General features: G+C 42.8%; 1 protein-coding gene across 3 annotated transcripts in view; it reads left to right on the top strand.

Annotated features, from left to right (window-relative positions):
* The window catches only part of VMP1 (vacuole membrane protein 1), an 81,831-nt gene that overhangs the window by 42,135 nt on the left and 16,017 nt on the right, over nucleotides 1-23,679 (top strand). For all 3 annotated transcript variants that reach the window (XM_072978564.2, XM_072978561.2, XM_072978562.2), the window contains exons 8-10: nucleotides 3,573-3,653; nucleotides 9,493-9,609; nucleotides 13,056-13,117. In XM_072978564.2, coding sequence (XP_072834665.1) covers nucleotides 3,573-3,653; nucleotides 9,493-9,609; nucleotides 13,056-13,117 — 260 coding nt within the window. The remainder of the gene's footprint in view (nucleotides 1-3,572; nucleotides 3,654-9,492; nucleotides 9,610-13,055; nucleotides 13,118-23,679) is intronic.

Here is a 23,679-nt window from a genome sequence, read left to right as displayed (position 1 = left end):
CTGTCTCTATAAGGCTAATAAGGGGAGAGTGAACCTGAAGTATAAAAATTAATGGCAGTTCTTTATTACCACATTACTTTAAATGACGCTTACATTACGTAATTTTCTTTCTTTGCTTCTTAAGAATTTTGAAATCTGAAACATATAATGCTGTTTCTTTTTATAGTCTTTGCTCAAAATCTGTATTTTGTGTGTGGTCCATATGGATCATGTTTTTATGTTTCTTCTTGAAATTCTACATCTGAATTGTCCTTGGGTCCGATATGTTTGTGTGTTTATTTAGGAATTAAGGGTCCAAATTAATCTCCCCCCCCCCCGCAAAAAAAAGTCTGTTTGAAAATCCAAATCTAAAAAAGTAGGTAAGAAAAATCTTTAACACATGCCATCCAGTTAAAATAAGGTGCGCCTGTATCCAAACTTTGACATGAACACAATTGCCAGTTTTAGCAATATCACATTTAGAGGTCTGAACTCTTTCTGTCCTCATGGTTAAATGTTAATATTAGTTTACCTGAGAAAGGGATGTGTGTGATTTTTAGAAAGTGGGTCCTTAGGTCTTTTTTTAAATCATGTATTAAATTCACAGACCATTCTCAAAAGTTGCATTTCGATGGTGTTCTGGCTTGACCAATGATCCAGACAGAGTGGGCTTTTTTTTTTTTTTTTCATTTTGAAATTGGTATAAAATTGGAGGAATGGGGAAGAAAACATCCCAAAAATTAACCAGAAGTAATGTGTGACGAGGAAGGCATCTTATCACATATCAAAGACCAATTGATTTGTGATGGGAGAAGATTTTGTGGATTGGAACTCACTTTCCCCCATGTTTTTGCTGTGTCTGATTTTTTTTTTACTGTTTAAGGATATGGAGCAATCTTGGTTTAGTTTGTTGAGAGCAAAATAAAATGGCTTCCCATTTCTGAACTTTAGTTGAGTTGCTGTCCACGTATTTGATGAACACCATTTTGGGTTGGGGAAAGCTATTTCTGCAATACCTTCACTCAGCCTTGCAAACTCAAAAGAGAGAATCATCTTTTTCACAGGCTGCCTCTCCCTCTTTCTTAGAACATTGAGGGTGGGTGTGAAGTTTTTCTCCTCTGAATCTCTATTTGACTTTTGAGGTTCTCCGTCTAGAATCAAGTGACTCACATAGGGGGTGAAGAGGACCGGCGGGCCCAGTAAGAGGCAGCTGGGTGGCCAGATTGTGGCTTTTATTAGGTTAGGTAGGTGTTTTGCTCTAGCCACTTCTACAAAAAAAACGGTGTTGCGGCCATTGGGATACACATGCGTCCTTTGCTTCCAAGCTGGACTACTGTGACAGGCTTCACAAGGGTCTGCCTCTTGAAGATTGTTTAGAATCTTTTTCTTGTCCAAAATGGTCTTGAAACACTTGCTTAGCCTCTCTGTTTCTGAGCTCAGAACAGAGTGCTGGTTTTAAAAGGCTGATGTTCTCAGCTGCCTGGCCTAAATTTTGACTATAGGAATAGGTCTTACTCATCTCCATTGTGTAGTAGACAGATTTAGTTTTGCCCCAAAAGGTCAGATGTTCTGTCCTCCAGTTTTGGTCTTTGTCCTCAGAGATGCCCACCGAACCAGCTTTATGCTTGGTGCCTGAAAAACTTATTCAATATTTTGATTTCACCAGGAATTAAGGAAGCGAGGCAAACAAAGGTAGGGAGTAGCCCTGTTGACACTAAATAAGTTCCATATTTTATGGTGGACAAATACCTTTATGAAAGACTAACTTGAGAAAGCAACCAGAAGAGAGAGAGAGAAGACAAGCAGTTGCTTTTAACCAAGTCTGTAATTCTTCTTTCACTGTCCTGCTATTAAATGCTTGTAGTGTAAAGTGAGTTCTATTTACTGAATAATTGCATAATTTAAGTTTATGGCTGTTTTGAAATTGTTCTTAATTATCTTGTTCTTACTGTGTTCTCAGCCGTACTGAAAAACCTGTAAGGACAGGATATAAATAGGTCTGGGCATCTTCCAAAGGTGATATAAAAAGAGTTCCATTGGAGATTAGTAAGAATGTGTTTTCAACAGACATTTCTTCATAATGTGTGGTTTGCAGATGTATTCCACATTTATGTCAGCTATATTTGGTCTTGAAATGTTTTATGGCCACGTTCTTCGTAGCGGTATTGCATCCTATAAATGTTATCTCCCCAGGCCCTTCTAGAACTCTCTGTTTGGGCTGGGTGGGTTGTTAATCCATAATTTAATAATTAATTTAATAATTACGTCTACAGGGTAAGAGAGGGCTTGGTCTACAACCCAATGAGATTGACATGAGAACTGATCTTGATATAGATGGAGGAGGATAAAACCTTGTCCAGTTTTCAGGAGGTTTTCGACTACAGTCCCCATCGTCCCTGACCGTGGGACTGCAGCTGATTTCAAAGAACTAGCTTTATGACTTTCTTAGTGATACTGAACACAGAGTTGTGGGTTTTGGGTTATGTGGTACCTGTAGAATCTTGGAACCTGTAGCCCCAACTCTGTACACCTTCAGTTGGTAATTAATTAATCCATTAAAATAATTTTACCCCACCTTTCTACTTAAAGTAGACTTAACGTGGCTTACATCATTAAAAGACAATGTTTAAAAGCTAAAAAGGGCAAGTAGACAAATATTTGTAAAAGAATTGAATAAATACCACCCCCCAAAAAACGGTAAACAAAATTAGCTACAGTTCGTCACACCAGAGGACCATTTAGCTAAATAAAGTGGGTTCATATATGGTTAAATAAATCATGCTTCCGTAGAACTGCAACTATGAGCAATGCTCAGTATTTCTCATGGCTGTACAGGAAGGTGGCCTTTACATCTAAACAGCAAAAAGCGAGAATACTTTAGCCATGTACCAAGAGTGAAAAACTGCCCATGCTGGCAGCTGATCACTCAGGATAAAATCAGTGAGAGAAGTGCAGGAAAGATGGGACTTCCTGAGAGTAAGAGTGGTTTAGATGCAACTCAGCATCACTGCTGATAAAAGTTGATATAACCCTGTTGACCCAGACTCGGACAAGAGAAAAGCAAAGTCAGGCTCTTCCCCTGGGGAATTTTTGTGAACCTTCTGGATCGCAGCCCCTTCTGGGTGACACATCCACGGGTTTGTTGACGGCTAATTGGCCTTAACGGGCTTTTGATGGCTTTCTGAAGACTCAAGGCACGGTTCCAAGGGAGGGTGTGATGTGCCAGAGGGACAGTTTCTCCCCCTTTTGTTCTTGAACGACGGGCCTTCCCTGTGTGGACCTGCCAGCAACAGACAAAGTTCAGAGAGGGCGTCTGGGAATATTCATCATTTCAGTTTGATTCAGCCCGTCTGATGTCTGATTCACCAAATGTGCTGGTCTACAGACAAGTGTGTGTTCTCCCCTCATTTCCTCTTAATAAAAGGTTCTCTAATTAAACTCCCATGCACAATGCGGAGTGGGGTGAGCGAGGTGTGAGAAAGGCTATAATTGTGTGGAATTCGCAAACAACACCCAACGTTGGGGGTTGGAACTACTTATTTCTTCCTCTTTCCCCACTGAGTTACTTAACTTGCTCTTTTCCTCCCTTACAGGACTTTGCTTCCCGGGCGAAGCTTGCAATCCAGAACCTCGTGCAAAAAGTCGGGTTTTTTGGGATCCTGGCATGTGCTTCAGTAAGTTATATTTCCAATAGACGTAAACTTTTGTCTAATTTACTCACTCCATACTCATCCCTTTCATCTAAAAAGGTGCATTTTTGTTATCATGGTTTTCATGCTTTATCATTGTTACAATAGTTTTTGTCCCAGTGAACTCGGACACAGCTTCTGCCGTTCTCCTTCTCATTTTATCCTTACAACACCCCTGTGAAGGTACACCTAGACTGAAATAGAGGGATTGTGACTGATCCACAGTTGACCCATTGAGTGTCATCGTGGCTCAGTGGGAACTAAGCCTGATTTCCCCTTTCCACAGTCTGTCCTTGTAACCACTACAACGCACTGTCATTTCCCACCACGCCAAGCTGTCTCGTGACCTCTGCCCAGACAAATATTCTCTTCCAACATGGCTACCATCAGTTTGAAAAAGCTCGGCACTCTTATCACTATCACAAGGCATGTGTTGTGTGGAAGGGAAACCCACAGCTTCATAAGATGGATGGCAATTTGCTTGGGGCCAGGCCTGCTTTCCTTTGCTGGTGGTCAGCAAGCTCCTTCCAACGTCTACGAGCTGCCTGGAGAATTTTGGGAGTTGTAGTCCCAAAAACGTCCGCAAAATACCAACTTCTACTTCCTTGGCTGATGGGTGGATTCATGCTGAACCTTGCTAGGAGATGGCGGGGCGAGCGTGGAAGAGATGGACCGATGATCTCTGATGGCATGGGGACAGTGTTATTTTCCTTGGCTGACCCCGACGTTCTGCTGCCTGAAGCACAAGTCGAGATGTCGCCCTCCAATCAAATTTAGACTTGTGGTTGTTTCCATCATGGTCGTGGGATGGTGTCTTCCATGCAGCCGTGTCCACCCACAAAAGCTGGAAGAACTCGGGAGCAATGGTTGGGAAGCGGCTATTATTGCCTCCCACAAGCTGCTGCACCTTCACTCTGCCTGATGTTTGAGATGGCTTTGCTGATCTATTTTACTCTGACCATGGCTCTCCAGCGTCTCAGACTAAGGACTCGATCTAGAACCTTCTGGAGTTTACCTTCTGGATTGTTGTTTTTCCCTCTAATTCTTAATCAACAGTTATTTTAATAGTAGACCATTTCCTTCTCAAACTCCATTTAAAAAAATGGCAGCAGACATAAAAGAATTGCTGGAAATTGGGATGGAGAACAAAGGGGATTTTTGCGATTACACTTGGTTTCCTAACTGGCCATTCTCTTGCTTTTAATTTTTGTTTTGCTTGTTTTAGGGATGTATCCTCTGTCTTCCAGATAGGTACTTGGGGCGATGTTCACACGTAAAACACACAATGCTCTGGAAAGCTGTCTCTCTTCCATTCTTTTGCTCAGTTTCCCTTCCCCTCCTCAACCCGGGCCCCAAACACAGACCTGCCCCGTCTAAATGTCTCTTGAGTCACCCGTTTTAAGCCATCATGACATGATTCTTAACTGGATTTGAGTCACATTTTCACAGTCACCCTTTTATGAGGCATCCTCAGAATAAAGCTGATTTCAGCTCAACGGAAGTGCCAAAAAAACTGGTAAACTGTTGGATAAGAAGATGTCTTTTTTAATCTGCATATTTTCCTCTCCCTCTTTTTGCTTGTTTTTTGCAGTCAAAGACTGCTTTGGTGTAATTTCTTTTTCCTGCTGAATGAGACATTCCACCCCTTGCTTCCATAGGAAGGCCGTTCATGTCAATATAATGATTAAGAAGCATTAAAAAAACTTTTGGGGCACAAAAAAAGCTTTAAGATCTTGCAGTGGGACGTGAATCAAAACTTGCTTGGCTCACATAATCAAATTGTCATCATCATCATCATTGCGAAGACAATGAGAGTGATAAGGCTGATTCTTTATTTGATTGTTACATCTCTGTCCTGTTTTTCCTTCAGTGAGCTGAAGGGATGTATCTATAGCTACTTAATATTTAAAAATTTAAAAATATATATTTATAAATTTACAAATTTGCTTTTAAATAGTGTTTGTTTTTTGTCTTGGTTCCTTTTTTAAGGAGAGAAATGAAGCAAACATATACCGTATTAAGTTACAAATATTTTTTTCAGATTCCCAGTATGTCACTTACTAACAGTATACCACGGTGGCTCCCCAGTAATTAATAATATTTATGATTGATTTTCATTAAATAATTTATTGCACCCCACTCTTTGTCCAAGGAGCTCGTCCTTATAGCTCTTGTTCCTGGTTTGTTTTATTTTCACAACAGGTAGGCGAGACAGAGCGAGACAAGATCTATTGAAAACGTACTTCTTGCACTGAGTGTATTACATGAATGGTGTCTTTGCTCTTTAAAGCAACTGCCGAGTCAGAAATCTGAACAAGAAAAATATGGAAGTAATTCTTTATTTCATTGCCCGTCGGAGAACCCAAGCTTGAGGTTTATGGGGCTGGGCTGCTTAGCTTCAGCTAGGTCCTTGCTGAGGTTTCCTGGAAAATTGCGTGCCGTTCAAAAGCATCATCATCATCATCATCATCTTAGAACGGCAGAGCTGGAAGAGACCCTATGGATCATCGAATCCAGACCTTTTCAAGGAGGTGCAGGGCGGAAATCGAACTCACAACCTCCAGCTCTATAGCCAGATATCCTTAAAATCCTGAGCGCTCCAGCTGTGAATTAAAAGCAAAACAATAGGGAAGCGGTAGTAGGGCTAAGTCGCTCAAGGAATCGTAGTCTTGGGTTATCAAGTTGCTTTGGATGAGGAGCTGACGAAAAAAGGTCCCATCGTGCGCCCAGACCCGCTCAGATCTTGCAAGCTCCCATCAGTGGCTTCCTTTATTGAGTCAACCCATCTTATATTTGCGCTTCCTCTTTTCCTGGTGCCTCTTACGGCTCGGCCTGAGTCAGCGTCAAGCGTGGCATTCTCAATGGGGCAGGTGTTTTTCACCTTATTTCGCCGCATTTTGTCTTTATCTAAAAGATGCCTCGTCTTTATCTGACTTCTTATCCGACGGCCCTTCACCATCACAAACGGGCCGGGCTCACTGTTCTCATCGATTCACAGGGGATTCTTGCACAGAAGCGTGAGGTCTAAATGCACAATCATAAATTAAAAAGTGAAGCCGGGAAGAAATGTTCCTCCCCACTTCAAATTGGCAGAGGACTCTGCCTCTTAAATAGGTTTCTTCTATAGAAATTTGAGTTTGCTGACGTAAATCTTTAGCCACTGATCCTGATCCTCGAATATATTTCTTCCACAAAAAAAGCAGAGCAGCCTATGGCAAACTGAGGTCAAACTGAGGAAAAAAATTCCTCGGTTGTTCCTTAAGTCACATTCGACAACGACATTAAACAGATCGGGGTATGTGCGAATTTTGTCAAAAACTGACCGCTCGGCCCCATGTCTGCCGTTAGCATCTTGGATTCACAGGAGCTGCCCTTACCAAAAAAAAAAGACATAATCCCAGGCGTTTTGGACTACGACTCCCACAATCCCCAGCTGAGCAGGGCAGATGGGATTTGTGGGCACGTGGGACTAGACAGAGAGAGGTCGCTCTGGGCGATCTGGATCCGCCAAGCCATTGATTGCCCGTCGTCTATTCCCCTCACAACCAGCCCGCTTTCTGAGGTTGTGCAACGCTGGCACGGTGCCGGCTGTGTGCGTTTCCACTTGAAATAGTGGTTTGGGTTTCAGACATGGCCCCCGAATGCTCACTTCCTCCCCTTGGAAATTACGACAGCCGACGCTTAATCTTGGGAACATTTTGTGCTCCTTCTGCCCGACATGAGTGTAAACATGTCTTTTTCCCTGGGTTTTTGTTCCCCGTAGGCAGGAATCAGCAGCCCTCTTAGTCGTGCAAATATATACGGGGCATTTGACTCTTTAAAAAGATCCTGTAGTGTATTTGACAGCTTCGGGAGAGAGAGGGGCTTCTACTCCATGTAGAAGGGTTTCTGGAAGGTTTTAATGGGTTTACTTTGTAATACTATCTTGCCGGCTTAGCGACTCGGGATTTGTTAACCGATTTATACGGTCAGCCCATCCAAACCCCAGCAGGGGTTTACACCGGTGTTCCAGTAAAACCAGTGTGTTGGGAATCATATTGCATTGATTATCCAAATCGGTGTGTTGGCTTTCATTTTTAATTTTTATTACTTTTTAAAGAAAGGGTACATCGTTGGATTTATAAATCTGTTGCCCTCCTGTGCTGCATTTTGCTAATTGCAGAAAGGGGACATATTAAGAAAGGAGATCTCAACAATACTCTTTTTTAAAAAATGAATATATAACGGCATTCTTTAGCTGGGGTGGGCACCAGTGTAAGTCTGGATGGATTTATCTGCTGCACAGAGATGTAGATGGATTTGGACCCAAGCCGGACTGCTATGTTCCTCTTACGTACCTTGTCTAGACGAGGGATAAAAATATGCATTTCAAATATGCTATATAATGCACATGCAGGTAATATTTTATTTACAGCCTCTTAGCAGAGGCTGATAACTCATCTGCCTTGCAAACAATGCTTAAGAGTTTGTGTAACATTTTGGAAGGTACAAAAATTGTAACAGGCATTTTCTCAGAGGTTAAGGGTGGCTGTCGTTTTTCTTTCCATACTGAGAGAATTTTCCCCCTCCCTTCCGAGATGCTGCAAGAGCTGTTATCATCTTTTCAGAATCAGGCACTCTATAGATGGACTACAATTGCCATCATCCCCTCCCATTGCGTGGCTGGCTTTTTGTGTCCAAGGGCACCTTTCGAGTCTCGTTTCTCTTCCAATATTTCTCTCCCAATATATCAGGCCAATAAAACAAAACAGTTTCAGATACGGAAGAGCATGGGAAAGGAAGGCCAATCTCTTTCTAAAACACTGAGGTCTAGAAACTTGGAAAAGTAAGAATCGCCTAAAATGCAGGTGTACAAAAATAGAAGATGAGACTGTATATTGCATTAAGGGTACATTATTGTTAACCCTTGACAGTTACACTGGGATTTTTCCAAAATTCTGGTTTACAGGTAGCTCGGGACGGCAACTCCTGATGAACGTTCCAAAACTGGCAAACCATTGTGATCCACAAAATAGATCTAGCGGTTTTAATTTCCACTGGGAGCCGGGCTTTTGTAGAGATAACGGATCTTGATACCTTGTTTATGATTAACCCACCAAGAGGGCTAGCTCACAATAAAGAAAATTAATCAACACCCTTTTCTCTCTCTGTAGCCATCTCTATCTCTCTTACACACACACACACACACAGAGCAATAAAGATCAAGTTTATGATCCTGTGGCACACACACCCCTGCTTTGTATTTTGGGACAGAGCATTCATTGGGGGAAACTATTTGATATATTGCTTTAAAATGGCTGGCTGTGGTTTTGTTTTTTTTCTTATGCATTTCTTATGGAAGACGTCTGTTAGCCATTTCTAATCTGGACATGAGTAGAATGAACTGGGCAGAGTCTCTTGTTCATCTGCGACATTGTTTAGCTGATGTCTTTTTTTCTTTTCAAAAAAAAACTTTGGTGGTGCTTTGATATCCCCATTCCTGGGCACATGACTTAAAAATTATAAGAATTGCCCCCCCTTCTACAAATAATTGAGAAAATAAGACTTCTCCTCTAAATCGTCCTTCCCACAGGTGGCCAGCCACGTGTTTCAGTCGCCCGCAATCACGAGAGGAAAGCAGTATCCCCCCAGCACTGTTTCCTCCTTAATGGAGATATACTGCTACTGGACGGGGAGGTTCCATGGACAGAACCACCTCCTAGCTGATGGTCTCAGCCTCCTCTGTGAATTTTTTGTTCAGACCTTAGAGGTTGCTCATTATTAAAGAATTCTGAATCACATCCTCCTTCTTACTTTGTTTTCCTTTTTTTCCCGAACTTTCCAGATTCCAAACCCGCTCTTCGACCTGGCAGGAATAACATGTGGACATTTCCTAGTCCCGTTTTGGACTTTTTTTGGCGCCACCCTGATCGGAAAAGCAATAATCAAGATGCACATCCAGGTAAATGAGAGTCACCTCTCTTATGAAAATGCCTTGGTCATCTTTCAACACACGTTTCCTTCTCCATGATAGATTTGATATGGCCCCATCCAGTATTCTGACTCGCCATTAATCACCGTTTCCTGGCATAATCTCTACTGGTTTGGCGGGGGAGGACCAGCCTTTCTTGTTTTGAAGGCATGTACCTGGTACAGAAACACCTTGCTGGGTTAATGTTGGGCACCGATTGGAATGTGTCTGTGACGTCACTGTCGGGCTCTACATTCACTCCTGCCCTTGCCCCCTGGAGGGTAGTATATCATGGCTAAAAAGCCCCAAATGTTTGAACCAGGAAATTTCTGGTTTAAATATTGACCCTGCCCTGAAATCTGTTAAATGGTTCAATGGTCGCCCTCCTCCTGCAAAATGGAAGTCAATAATCTTGCTTCCAGTGGTGCCCTTGTAAGAGTCATTGAGATAAATGTGTGGGAAGAGCTTCAGAGATTTTAAAGGGATCGTTATACTTTTTTTTTTTTTTGGAGGTGGAAAGAAGGATCCCTTTTAACTCCCCATCCTACAGAATCGTTCTGTGAATCTTGGGGTTTTCTTGACCCCGCCAAGAGGTGAGCGGTCCGGCAAATTTCTGCCCTCTCCTTTAGCCAACACTGTTCTGGACATCAGACTTTGGAGGATGTGCTGTTCTATAAATTGTTTGTTTACTTTTATAAATGCTCTTTCTGATGATTTATGTCCACATGTGTTGTTCTATTTTAGGTTTGGTTTTGCTCTGTTGAAGTGGGCTTGAACTGCCCAGATTATTCAATTTGGGTGAATTCTGAAAAAGAGAATGCATTTCTGTGTCCTTCCCCCCCTCCCCAGCTAATTAGAAACTTCTGCTTTCTTAAAAGAAAAAAATGCAGGCATTTTGGATGCAACATACAAGCTGGAATAAGCACATGTATGCTTGTTTTTCATCATGCAGCTGAGACTTTTAGGCAATATCACTGTCGTAGAAGATTTATGGTGCAATCTCTGATCTTTCATGCCAAACAGGAAGCCTGTGAGCCTGTCCCAGTAGTCAGTTTTACTGTTGCATTTCATTGCTCTTTTAATCTGCACCACAAAATTAAGTCATCTGGACTAATGGCAGACTCTTTGAGCTTGAATGGGACCCCATTCAAAGCGTGAATCCTTACATAGCCGGGGGGGGGGGGGTAACATCCAAAAGAGGGAATCTCAGAGGAAAGGCAAGGTTTGCACAGATACAAAAAAAAAATAAAAACAAAAACTCAAAGGGTTAATAACACCACTGGCCCTGCCATTAGGCAGTGAGGCAGTTGATTTAGTGTGGCCAGAAAAGGCAGCATATTACCTGAATGTTTTTGCTGTTCAGCAGGGAGAAAAGGTGCTTTTTAAAAATATTCTTCCTCAGATGTGAAAACAGTTTGGTTGGCTTTTGGCTATAGTTCATCATGACTTTATAAAAGTCCTATTTAAGACAGAAGACCTAAGACATAAGAAATTTATTTGTCATTGCACTCACAAGTGGGTGCAACGAAATGAGGTGCTCTTCCCCAAGGTTTACTACTCCGTGTCAGGCAGGAAAAAAATATATTTGTCTAATCCTACCTATGGTGTAGAGCAGCAGTTCCCAACCTTGGGTCCCCAGATGTTTTGTGACTACAACTCCCAGAAACCCCGGCCAGCACCTCTAGTGATGGCGAGATCTGGTAGTTTTGGTCTAATAACATCTGGGTTACCCAAGGTAGGGAATCAAGCCATGTAGATGTAAGAATAGCACAGTGGAAACTGACCTGATCTGTAAAACAACAGCAAGAACTGAAATGAACAGAGGAACAATTGACTGCCTTTTCTCAACATCTGAAATCAACTTTCTATACCTAATGGTAGGGCCTGCACAAATTACCGTATTTTTTGCTCCATAAGACACACCAATTTTTTAGGAGAAGAAAACAGGAAAATATAATCTGTTTTCTTCGCTCCATAAGATGCACAGACTTTCCACCCCCCTGTTTTGTGGGGGGAAAGTGCGTCTTATGGTGCGAGAAATACGGTAGCCTCTATAAACTCAGGGGCACTCAATGAACTAGAAAAATACATTTGTATGGGGATAGGCAGCTCTTTAATTCATGTTTTGCAGTTTTAAAAAATGTTCAAACTCAGTGTAATTTGAATTTTGCTTTCTAGCCCTGCCTTCCCATGAGTAGTAGATTTTTCTAATTGCCCCCTCCCCCCCAAAAAAAAACAAGTCCAAACCATGGAATTGCATTGCTTACCCTTGATTTATGGGGTCTGATCCCAAGGTGATTCTTCCTGTCTCTAAAACATTTTCCCATTTAAAAACAAAACTTGTTTTTCTCTAATTCTTTGAACAAAGCGCTTACAACCAGAAAGAAGGACTGCCTTAAAAATAACACCAGATAACCTGGAAAGCCACATCAGACATTCCCACTTCTAGCGGGTTCACGTACCTACCTTTCCTCCACCCCTCCATACAAAAAAAAAGCTGTGAAATTATTCTTTTCTAGAAATTGGCTATTATTTATTTTATTTTTATGCCTCCCCTCTGGACAATGGTCATTCTGGGTGGTCCACAGAAAGTAACAATAACAAAAATGAACGTGACCTAATCAGGCACACAGTAAATAGAATTAACAAATTCAACTGAATAAAATCCAACATTTGAAAGAGAATTAAAATCAGGCGACAATTGGCTAAAAAACAGATGCTCTTAGGGGTCTGAGGTTGACAGATTTTTAAAAAAGCCTGATGGAATAAATATGTTTTTAGATGCTTCTTAGGTGACATTAGGGAGGGGGCTAGGCAAATTTTGGGTTGTGATTCGTTCCAAAGGTGGACTGTGACCACAGAGGAGACCCAGTTCTTCTTCTGGATCAGCACCTTCACTGGTCCAGCCTGGGACATATTGCTAGGGTGGGGGCTTTCGCTGGTAGCAGTAGACCTCCTGCCCTGCACTGAGGTCCCAATCCAGTTTGATGGTAACCAAGACGTTGATGTTTATAGTCTAAAAAGATGCAACATAAAAGGGTCGCCTGCTGGAAACAGTGGCTATACTCCATGTTGGTCGGTGGAAGAGCTGAAGACAGCTGGTGGTCCAGCGGAGCCACGGAAAAGCCCAGGCTTCCTCCCTCTTCCTCTGTCCCAGCCTGATGGAACAGACTGTGTAACGTCAGGATGTAGATAAAGAGGCCACGAAAATGGAGTTTGAGGGATCAGCCAGAGTATGCAGCTGGCTGCTTTTCCAGCAGTAGTTTCAAGGTTCACAAAATGACTTGACTGATCCACACACACACACCGGGCAAAATATAAAAGCAAATGGATTGAACGGGCAGGGGTGATTAATCGTGCCGGATCACATGCGGTAACCCTGTATTGTTTTGGTTTCCCCCCCCCCTTGGTTGACTAATCCTCCTTTGTTCTTACAGAAACTTTTTGTGATTATTACGTTCAGCAAACACATCGTGGAGCAGATGGTGTCGTTAATTGGGTGAGTAACTTTATAGCTTCCCTTAATGCCTCAAGTGGCGGAGAAGCCTTGTTCTTAAACCCGTGTTTCAGGCTGGCGGGCCGAAGCCTTGAAAAAAACGTAACTTTTGCAGTTGTCGTATGAAGCGCTAGCTGGGATCAGTTCTGCCTGATCTGCGTACGGTGGGGTTTGCGGTCCATCAAATACAACTGTCTAAGTAAACAGAAGTGCAGTAAAAAGGTGGTTTAGGTCTCTTGGCTGCCGAGCCAGAGGTTGGGAGTTCGATCCCCCACTTGTGTCTCTGACAGAGTCTGGACTCCATTATCCATAGGGTCCCTTCCCGCATGCAGTTCTAAGATGATGATGATGATCATGATGATGCAGGAAGTGAGGGACACCCAGTGAGCTGAGCAGCACCTCTTGTGTTAGGGACAGTGCCATTTGTTTCAGCAGGATTTGCTTCTGAGTAAAGATTGCAGCTTTTGCTTGGAGTCTTGTCATCCCGTTCAGAAAGAAATATGCCGCTGGGGTTCTAGAAACTGCTAGCCAAACCTTCCGTTGCCTGCTTGATTGGATAAATCAGGAAAACAAATTAAGAGGTAGATGTTTATTGATGCAACGTGCAGAACTAGGTGAACTCTAAACTCCTATTCAGATGCCTTTCGGACCTCGAATTTGGAAGATGTTAGAAAATGTCAAATTACTATCAGTGGGGTGGGAATGCATTTCTCGTTTTTTTTAAAAAAAACATTGAACTGTTGTTATTTTAACCAGTATACCAGAGTTTATGAAAGCTCGGTTTTTAGACTACAGGTCCCCCCTTGGCTGGAGGATTCTGGGACTTGTGGTCCAAAACACACACACACACACACACACACACACACACCATGTTTTCATGCTCTTTGAAAATGCACACACAAACAATGAGTGTCTATCTCTGATAGGAAGTGATTCAGACTTGTTTTAAAACTAAGAATGTATTGACTCTTACGGGCAGGAAATAGAGCAAGGCTGTAGATAACAAACACTGAATTGCTGTTCTTTTAAAATATATTTGTGCTGGAGTTCTGTCTGTACTGTCACTGTGCTGAGAAAGACAATAGCATACCATACATATAAACTATTATTATTTTTCTTTTGGTGGGGCAGTGGAATGTCCACTGTAAAAGTGCCGAGCAGGGTGTGTGACCTTCCATTAAACCCTCAAATATTTTAGGTTCCCCCCCCCTTCTTCACAACAGTTATAGAATGTTGCCTGATGTTTTAGAAAGCAATCAAAAATGCCATTTGATATCTCCGCTTATTTTCGGGAAATAAGTTTCCCTCTGAATGTATTGTGCCTGGCTATTGCGCCATGGCTGCTGTGAACCCGGTCCCTCTTTGTGGGAAGATGGGAGCAACCTCTGAATTGGGAACTAGGTCCAGAAGGTTTCAGGAGGCATCCCCTGAAATTGACTAGAGGAAGAAGGATGTAGTTCTTCACAGTTCTCTATAAGAACCCTGGAACTTGTCCGAATTTCAGTGGTTCGGCGATTCCGATTCCAGTCTGACCATGTTTGCCTCCGGTAATATTGTCAGTGCTGGGTTAGCTTGGCAGGTAGCGTTTCCTCCGCCGCCACCATCATCATCAGCATCACTAAAGATGGGGAAGATGTGCCAAGTCTAGCGACGTAGCCGTCCAACAGCATCTTAAGAACCCCATCATCACCTTACTTCTACTGTCCATCTTGTTCGCAAAATAGCGACCGTTAGTTTGTCACAAAACGGAGACCATATGCCTCTTGACCTAGGTGGGCGTGCTTCACTTCACTGCTTTCGGGGGCACGATCTGCAAATCAGAAAACGGACGGTGGCTTCTTTTTGTGCTCAATATATAATTAGATTGGCTTAATAGCCATGATTTATATTTCTGGTATTCTCCGAGGGGAATACCAGAGAATCGGAATGTCTGGAAATAATAATTGCTTGGATGAATGTAAACGAGACGTGGATAGCACTATACAAAAGAATCTGTAAGCATTCGAAGTAACTTCCTTAAATACTTCAGTACTGGAACAATTTTTTTAAATTTTTTTTAAACTTCCAGAGTTTCAAAATGAATGTTTGTTGTCGCAAAACCCCCTCCCACTTACAAAAATAAAAAGAGGTTGGTCAGTGCACACACACTTACTAAAGGCTATTCTTGACAATCTGCAAACAGAATTAGCGTTCTGCTGAGGAAGTACAGATTTCAAACATGCCAGACTTTTGGGCCAAAGTTAGTAGGATTTTCACTCATCATTACTCAGAGCTTCCCCCAAACTTATCTCATGTACTGTCTTCGAACAAAAAGGAAAAAAAAAACCTCTGCTGGATTTAGGACTTTCTTAAACAGTTGATGTCAGCCTTTAAAAATGTTCTCGAGAGATGGGAAGATTTTTGGAATGTCCTGATATTGTTCGACGGTTATTATTTCTTTCTTTCTTTCTCCGCCTCTCTTCAAGTACCATCTTTTTGACATTACCTCATCAATTTTCTCTCTAGCTTAGTGTATAAAAACATGCAAGACCACTACTGGAATCAGAATATCTGAGTCATTATCAGATGTAATCAAATGCAATAACTTGTCTTTTGTTTTTTTCACGGCACACTTAGCAAACACCACCAAGTTGTCAGGGTTTATTTCAGTTGATTCATCTTGACAGGCCCGATGTTATTTCACTCCCCCACTCCTGGATTTAAGCACTGTTAGAATTTGGTCAGATGGTTAAGTCTGTGTGCTTAATTCCGACTGCCTTGTGCCATATTTAAAGTCTTGAAATTGTGTGGCCTTTCTGCTTTGGAGTCTAAAACCAAAACGTAAGCTGAATGTAAGAAACCGGATAACACTTTCCCAGTCTCAGATTATTTATTTTAATGGAAATATTTTGCCCTCCTCTTCATCGCAAAATGCACATTAAAAAAAAAGTCCTGGCAAACTGGTAGAGAAGAGGCAGGACCCAAAAAGAATAGGAAAGGAAGGGGGGGTTAAATGCAAGTCCAGACCCTCGTTCTTAAAGTTTTAAGTAAAATTCGCTCTCACGTAGGTGTGTTTGTCATGTAAGTGAGGCCATCCCTGATGGGGAGAAAAAAGACAGTCATGGAAACTAGTGGTCCAGCCAATCCTGCATCCTGGTTTCTATTTATATTGAAGTGCTTTCTCAGAGGCATTTTCATTTTGCTGTCCCAAAAATTCTGCCCTTATGTTGCACTTTTTCCCCTGTAAATTCCCAGCTGCTGTGATTGTGACGACATGTATTTATTTGGAATATAAAATGTAAAACACACAAACACCGTTTTTGTTTTTCCTTTGCAACAAAACAGAATTTTTTTCCCCCCACATCGCTTTGGTACCATGTATTTTCTTCTAAAATTAAATGCGTTTGTTTGTGGCCGTTCAGAATTAAGTCTCCGCGCCTCTGTTATTCACGGCTTTTCTTCCATGGCGTACCCAAAACCTCAAACGGGGGAATCCTTTCGCAAGATTATGATGAATGGGATACTTTTTTTTGTTCATTTGTGGTTTGCTGTTGCTTCTTTTTTTTTAAATCTAAGCAGATTAAATTTATTTATTTTTAAGTGTTGGTATTTTTTTAAAAAATCCTTTGTTTTCACAGCCCAACCATACGACGATGTAGGAAATGACAAGCAGCGCTTGCTTTAAAAAAGTTGCCTTTAAATTCTAAAGCCAATGTTTTGGTTTGGAAGGCACATTTTCCCAAGGTTGTTTTAAGGGACTCTCAGCAATCCTTCTTAAAGGTTAAAAATTTGGTTGACGGAGTCTGGGCCCAGTTCAAGTCCCCTCTTCTCTCCCCGCTGCCTCTTCCCATTGATTTCAAATAGATTTCTGATGTTTAGCATTCAAGACAGAGAAACTGAACCTTCTTTTTTGCAAGCTTTTTCATTTTCCACTGCCCAATTTCAGTGGAATACTAAGTATTTCATTTTCCACTGTGCAATACTTTCACAAAGTACAGTATTATGTGACGTTAGGGTGAGGAGTCAGTGGCGCTGCAATAGCATAGCTCTTACATGTGGATGGATTTTAAAACAACTGTATAAAATACTCCAGGATGCATTTTGAATGAACTGGAGCAAGGAGGCTTCTTTGGGAGCAAATATGAGGCAGGATCTCTAGAAAAGACAATAACTCTGGGAAAGGTGGAAGGCATGAGGAAAAGAGGAAGACCCAACACGAGGTGGAGCGACTCCCTCAAGGAAGCCACAAGGTTGAGTTGACAAGAGCTGAAGAGGGTAGTTGGAGACAGAGTATTTTGGAGCTCACTCATTCATAAGGTCCATTCATTTATAAGGTTCATTCAGACAACAATTCTTGAAAGAATAAACCTTTGAAAGAACAAATCTCCTACAGTCCTTTACCCGTTGGCCAAGCAGGGCTTCACCTTCTGGGAACTGAAGTCTAAACATCGGACAGACCAAAGGCTCCCTACCAGGCAAAAGTAGGGTAGCCAGAGAGGGTGATGATCAAGGCAGCGAAGATTTGAAGGTCTTTCAAGGAAATTCATACAAACATTTTAAAAGGGATCAGAGTGCTATTAAATATATTAGTTGCAGTGCTGGGTTAGACCACACTGAAGTTGGGAGATCTGTCCGTCCATCCATCCATCCATTCATTAGTCTGGGCGGTTCACACTATAGAATAAAATCATACACTAAAGCATTATATAGTGAATATAGCTGCCTAGAGTAATCTTAATTGATTAGATAGGCGGGATAGAAATCAAATAAATAAATAAATAAATAATACAAAGATACAGTCAAATACAATAAACCCTGTTTCTAGCTAAACTCTGCCTTAAAAAAAAAACACATTAAAGCCCATTATATCTGGGACCAGTAAAATTATAGGCTCCTAGAACTATCCTATCTATGTACAGCCAGGTGGGCTCTGACAAAAGGAGTTGAGTAGTGTTTTTTTTAAAGGGGTGTGTGGGTAGGTAGAAACGAGGCACAGATGTCAAGGAAATTCTAGACATGTAGGGCTTTAATCCCTTTTAAATGGATCACCGCAGGTAATAGGTTGAGGAAGCCGGCAAGATCCATGGCATTTAACCCCAACTTTCACCAGGACGTGAGAGGTGTTTGGTTGTGTGGATTTAGTCTTTGAACTCTGGAAGAATTATGATAGTGTAATAGAGACAGTAGGCAGGTTTTTGTAGGGTAAGGAACCGCAGAATCTGTTGCTCAACGGATAGAGCAAATCCTTTCCATCGCAGGTTCAATCCCCACCATCCCCAGTCAGGGTCTAGAAAATGACCCTGGGGAAGAGTTGATTTTTTTTCTTTTAGGAAAGAAACTTTAGCTGAGACTTGTCTTGTTCATACCTGTTCGGCTGTGTCCGGTGGGATTACTCTTCTGTAAATGAGCATAGGATTATAGCCTTAAATATACACACACAAACACACACACAGAGAGAGAGAGAGAGAGAGAGAGAGAGAGAGAGAGCAAATATATAGTTGTGTCTGCTACATCTAGTTCAAGCAGCAAATGGGAAACAATAGCCTCCATGTGCTGGAAAATACAAAAAAATGGAAAACAAGAGCCAATTTCAAGAATGGCATGGGGTTAGTGTTTTAAGTCCAGGATTTCTATGGCAGTCTGAGCCATTCTGACGGATTCCAGCTCCTGGAGGTGCAGAGAGTTCACTCTGAATGAACCTTGCATGCTTTACATCTTTCTTTAGTATAGGTTGAATGTTGCAGAAGCGAGAGAGAGAGAGAGAGAGAGTTTAAATGCTACAAGAATCTTTTATCACTACAGGAAATGACAGCTCATTTTTTAAAAAAAAAAGGTCCGTTAAAACTGGAGGTGTGTGACTGGGGTGTGTGGGACGGGACAGTTTCATGGTTCATGATAACCGAGGTGGAAAAATAAAAGTTTTGAGAGAGATGTGGGCGTCGGTGACTAACAGGTTTTTGAGTTATCGAGGGAAATGCATTCACTCTAAGCTTTAAACGTCCCGATTCGTTTGCTTCCCAACCGAGACACTGTTTTTACTGAGGCTTCAGAGGTTTCCTTGCTTTTGTAGGAAGTGTCTTAAGATGAATTCTGGAGACTCTTAACAAACAGCTACACACTCCCTACCTCTTGCTCCACCAAGCTGGAGACTTCATAAGGTTTGGATGAAACCGAGAGAGAAAGGGGTTTTGAGGAGCTGTGTGGAGTCGAAGAAGGAGTTACCCGTGGCAAAGAGATTGTTTATTTGTGATACAACAGGGTAAAATAGTTGACTGGGGAGGCCAGAAGTGGGATCATTCACCGTCTCTAATGTTTGCAGTGTGGTTTTAGAGGAGGTCACCGGTTCTCTTCTTGATCTACCTTGTGATGGTGATGTGTGGAAGAACAACAGGTTTGTCTCTATATTTGCCATTTTCTGCACAACAGCAGTCATAAACTGGTGGTTCTATCAAGCCTTGAGATTCAGAGCTCTCATAGGGTCAGAATTAAAAACACACACACACCCCAATTCAACATCCACCTGGCAGCTTAATTTTGAAAACTGGAAGACAAAATTTGCTGCTCTAGATGTCTGCTTTCATTCTGGGCAGGTTTTTCTTTTTTAACAGAATCCAGTGTGGAGCAATTAAAACAGCCTTTTTAGAATATCTTGGGCTCTCCCGAAAGAGAGAGAGAGAGAGAGAGGCCCTGGAAAATTCAGGTAGAATGTTAACATGAGGATCTGTTTTCTGTGAGGCAAGTGAGCCATGGAACAGGCTGGAAGCAGATGTTATAATAGCTTCAAACCGAGCTAAACAACAGCGCATAGCTTCCAGACACACAGCAGATGCAGCGTCGAAAGCAATGGCTACTTCCGTTGCCCTACACCACCGTGCATGGCTCAGATCCTCTGGAGTCTCTGATGACACAAAAACCCTTCAATGAAGCTGGTCGATTTAATGATAAGAGCAATGAAGTTATGGACAAGTTACGTAAGATTCGCAAAACAGCGAAATCTTACTCAACTCAGCAAACGTTCAGATATCAGCGCCCTCAATGGAGGACGCAGCCCTTTGTACACTAGCCATTCTAGCCATAATACAAACCTTACAGATCACAATCCTCTGACCCTCCATTTCTCATGCCATCAACCTCGCCCGGTCCTAACTTTCAGTCCCAAACAGCAACAACAAAGACAACCACCATTTCGCCGTCAGCTCATCCCCGTTTCCAAGCCGTAGAGCCGGCGTTTGTCCGAAGACAGTTTCTGTGGTCACATGGCCAGCGCGACTAGACACGGAACGCTGTGACCTTCCCACCGAGGTGGTACCTATTTATCTCCTCACATTTTTTACGTGCTTTCGAACTGCTAGGTTGGCAGGAGCTGGGAGAAACGACGGGAGCTCCCTCCGTCGCGTGGATTCAATCTTGGTCTTCTGACCCTGCAGCACAGAGGCTTCTGTGGTGTAATCCGCAGCGCCACCACGTCCCCATAGTATCAGCTATTAGGGATGGGAGAGGCTTTCATCTCTGTCTCACTTCCTGAGTTGACCGAATTTCAAAGATGGGAGCAAAGGAAACAAACAAATTTCTTTAGCAGGAGAGGCTGGGAATTGGACCAGGCGTGTTTTGCATTGAAAGCTGGGCTTGCCATTTTAACCCAGAGCTTTGTGCTGTTCCTGCCACAAGGCTCTTGCTCTCTCAAACCCCCCCCCCCAAAAAAAAACACACAAGGGTGATGGCTGCAACTTTTCTGTGACCTGTTCTAAACCCCCCCCCCCTCGTTTATGCAGCCTTCCTTCCCATTTCTTTGGTAAGGATATGTGATTAAAAGCACATATTCAGAAGGACTGAGTCAGTCTGAAATCATCCACCAAAATAACACGCCTGTTTGGAAGCCTTGATGGCACACTTTGCATAAGATCCTTAGCATTCCCTTGTCTGCCCCTTCCTTCCTTGGAGGCAACCTGTTTCATGGATCTTCTGGGAGTCCATTTTAGGAGGGAACACCCCCCCCCCTGGGCTGGCTTCCTCTGAAAGCCAGCAATGCCTTGACTCATTTGGTTACGAAAGCAGCCAGGCCCTCGGGGTGGTGAGGTCAAATTCCCCGGCCTCAACGTAGCAAGAAAAATAAAAGAAAAAGCCTAAGGTGGGCATCGTAATACCCTTTGAAGAAGATTGGGGTTGGTGGCCGGCCAGCACTTGTCAAGCTTCTGACCCTCATGGTTTGTAGAATGAGGCTGGAATTCACCAGAGGGGAAAGGTATGGGCTGGAGACAGGTGGGCGAGTGCATGCCGTATGTGTACATAATCACAAGCAACCTTAAAACTGTTTGGTGGAATCAGGCCGGAGATCGCTTCAGTCCATTCGCCTGTCACCAACTCAGCTGCTTCCAGGAGGTGCACCAGCAGTGTTCATCTCCCCCTCTGGAAAGACATCTCCCCAAACATGGAAGTCCCATCCTTGGTTTCTTGGCGCTCCCCACTACCACCACCATAATATCTTGGCTTTATTAGGGCATTTTCTATTTTCAACTGTTCCGGAACCAGCCGCCGATTTCCCCCTTCCCTGCGGGCCAGCATTTTGGGTGCTTACTCTTGAGTTGCAGCATTAAAAAAAAAAAACAGAGAGCTGTTGCTCTGTCTTCTGCTGTAGTCAAACCGTTGGTTGTGTTTGTAAGCCTCAGAACAAAAGCGATGTGGGTCCCAACTAGGTAGACGCCCAGAAGAGTTATTGCTGTTCAAAACCGACTGTCCTGAGCTAATTGGACCAACGGTCTGTTTTAATCATTCCTTTTTCTGAATTTGAAAAGGCGGTTTACAAATCCCAGAAGCCAGCCTGGCTCTCCAGCATATCTTCATTCTCTGTGGTTGCATTATAGGTGATGCCATTCTGCCTTTAAAATCTATTCGCAAATCTGATTCTAGGTGGTGGAGGAGACTTAGCCCCCTTAGTTTAAATCTTGTCCTATCCTTTTCTAGGAAATGCGAGGAGCGTTGTTGATGCAGATGCCAAACAACCTGTTATAGATTAATTAGACTTCTCTAATGGCAGAATGCTTCTGGTGAAACAGGGATTGTGTTCTGGTGTTGGAGGAGAGATAGGATATAGAATATGAGAAGGGGGAAAGGGCAAGAAAAGGAGAACGGTGATGGGTAAAATTAGAGAAAGGGAGAGAAAGGGGACAGAGAGGGACAGCAGTAGAAGAGATGCCCTAATTTCGCTAAATAAGAGGAGAAATAAGAAATACAGGCAGAGGTGGAAGGCACAGAGGATGATGAAGATGGAAGAAAGGAAGGAGGAGAAAATATGTGTCTGAATGCAACCCTTTTTTCCTGAGAAGGCTGGTCAGACAGGATCACCGTCTCTCGAACGCGCTCTCTTCAAAAGGGAGGGTAGCGTTCACTTTAGAAAGTGAAAGAAAGAGAATTGCAACCAGGCCCGCAGGCACATGGATGAAACCGGACAGGATGAGCTGGGATACAGTCCTGCCTGCGAAAGATGCTCTTGTCTTGAAATAGAGTGTGGGTTTCAGTGCAGGTGGAAGCTGGGAAGAACATTTTCCAAAGGCAGTTTTCTAGAGTACCTCGAAATTCTGGGCAAGTCAGAGCATTTGGCTGGTGAAGAGAAGAGGGAGGGCAGCCGAAGGCCGCTAAATGGTTTACCATCGTATGGATTGGGAAGAGTTTGTGGTCTGTTGTGCTTGCTAAGAAAAGAGTAGCTGGACACAAGGTGCCGTCGCTTGACCCCTTTGGCTGTTCAGATAACAAACCGTGCTCTGCGTCCAGCCAAACAATGAGCTGCTCCAGCTGTTTGCTAGAGAAGCATTTAGGAGTGCTGTCGAAAGAGAGGCCACCGTTCAACACCACTCCCCCCCCTCCCGGTTGGGCCATTATGTCCGTATCTGTGTCGCTGATGTAGGGGAAATCTTCGTTCTTGGGGGGGGGGGCTCACTTTTTACTTATTTTTTGCATGGCTTTGGGATTGGCCCATCGGCCAACCTCGGTGGTGTCATGGGGAGGTCGTCCTTGGGATTGGTCTACAGATGTGGCCATCGGTTTAGGTACTGAGCAGAGCAATTAGCCAGCTTTAAGAGCGCCTTTGTGAGAAATCCTCAGAACAGTTGCTTTTTGACTATACCTCCCAGCTTCCCCCAGTGGCCATGTTGGCATGGGGAATCTGGGAATGGTGGACCCAGGAAATAGCTTTTGCAAGCTCTGTGTATACATGGGAAGGGGGTCAGTGCAGGAGGATGTAAACTGTGTTTTTTTATTTGTTAAGAACAGAATTAAAAATGAAGAATGTGTGAACTGCAGACTTAGAATGGGAAGAATATGGAGCTTTTATTGCATGGATCTGGATGTGACTCTTTTCTGTTTTACTGTATGAGTTTCCGTGTAACTTACCTCACTGGTTTGGTATAAGAATTAAATACTGTATATTGAGAAAAAACTACTTATATGCTCCTTGGAGGAGAAGTAGAATAAAAATGTGCCATCACATTGAAGGATGTGGTGTTCAAGGTTTATATGGAGAGGAAAAAAAGGGTTTTGTGCCAGCTTCTTGTTTTGCATGGAATTTATAAAATATTGGGCAATCAGATAAT

The sequence above is a fragment of the Pogona vitticeps genome, chromosome 7, assembly GCF_051106095.1.
Source record: "Pogona vitticeps strain Pit_001003342236 chromosome 7, PviZW2.1, whole genome shotgun sequence".
In the NCBI taxonomy this organism is placed as follows: domain Eukaryota; kingdom Metazoa; phylum Chordata; class Lepidosauria; order Squamata; family Agamidae; genus Pogona; species Pogona vitticeps.
The sequence above is the reverse complement of the archived record's forward strand: the minus strand, read 5'-3'. Positions and strand labels throughout refer to the sequence as shown.